Below are 1,263 nucleotides of genomic sequence, written 5' to 3'. Positions count from 1 at the left end.
CAAAAATCCCCTTTTAACCCTTTCAGCACCTCCCAAAATCCCCTTTTAACCCTCAAAAAAATTAAAAAATCTCCTTTAAACTCCTCAAACTCCAAATTTAACCCAAAAAAATCCAAATTTAACCCCAAAAATCCAAGTTTAACGCAAAAAATTTCCAATTTTAACCCTTTCAACACCTCCCAAAAACCCACTTTTAACCCATTAAAATATCCAATTCCAATACCCAAAAATTCCACTTTTAACCCTTTCTACACCTCCCAAAAAATTCCTATTTTAACCCTTTCAACACCTCCCAAATTTCCAATTTTAACCCTTTCAGCACCTCCCAAAAATCCACTTCTAATCCTGAAAAAATCCAATTTTAACCCTTTCAACACCTCCCAAAAATCCACTTTTAACCCATTAAAATATCCAATTCCAATACCCAAAAATCCCCTTTTAACCCATTAAAGGTCCAATTTTTACACCCAAAAATCCCCTTTTAACCCCTTCCACACCTTCCAAAAATCCCCTTTTAACCCTTTCACCTCCTCCAAACCCCCTGGCTTCCCTCCCGGACTCACAGAATTTCGGGAATTCCCAGTTTTTCCGGGAATTCTCCTCAATCCTCCTCCTCATCCTCGGCGCCGCCGGCCCCTCCCTGCCCCTTCTTGGCGTTCTTCCTCTTCACGCGGCCGGGTCTTCCTCCGCCGTAGGGCGAGCGCAGCGAGAAGTCGATGTGTTTTTGGGAGTCCAGGCGCACGATGAACGAGGGGATGTTCACCACCTGCTTCCTCACCCTGCCGCCCCCAAATCCCCAAAAAAAACCCCGCGTCAAAACCCCAAAATTCGGGTTTTTTACGGCGGAAAAACGACGCTTTGTCCGACAGCAGATCGCGGTTTTGGAGGATAAAGTTGGGGGTTTTTGGGGGGGAATTTTGTGAGGTTTTTGAGGAGGGAAGGTGTGGGGAGGAGAATCCGAAAAATTTAGGGAGTTTTTCACAAAATTTGGGGGTTTTTACGGGGTAAAAATCTAGTTTTCAGCACGAAATTGGCATTTTTGGGAGATAAATCGCTTTTTTTGGGGCAATTTGAACAGAAACAATAAAGCTGAAAAGATGAAATTATCTGGGAATGGTATAAGAATGAGAATCCCAAAATTTTCATTGTTTTTCACAAAATTTGGGGCAGAAAATCCCAAAATTTGGGGTTTTTTACGGGGTAAAAATGAAGTTTTCAGCAGGAAAATGGCATTTCTGGGAGATAAATCGCTTTTTTTGGGGC

General features: G+C 42.5%; 1 protein-coding gene across 1 annotated transcript; it reads right to left on the bottom strand.

Annotated features, from left to right (window-relative positions):
- Positions 1-590: 590 nt before the first annotated feature.
- On the bottom strand, positions 591-997 carry RPS9 (ribosomal protein S9; the record flags this gene model as incomplete). The annotated part of the gene is made up of 1 exon (XM_041478236.1): positions 591-997. A coding segment is annotated over one exon (396 nt), but the record flags the coding sequence as incomplete, so codon positions are not given.
- Between the last annotated feature and the right edge of the window lie 266 nt (positions 998-1,263).

Source organism: Pyrgilauda ruficollis, unplaced genomic scaffold (genome assembly GCF_017590135.1).
Source record: "Pyrgilauda ruficollis isolate IOZ18807 unplaced genomic scaffold, ASM1759013v1 scaffold4365, whole genome shotgun sequence".
NCBI classification, from domain to species: Eukaryota; Metazoa; Chordata; class Aves; order Passeriformes; family Passeridae; genus Pyrgilauda; species Pyrgilauda ruficollis.
Note: the sequence above shows the minus strand (reverse complement) of the source record. Positions and strands in the feature narration are given on the sequence as shown.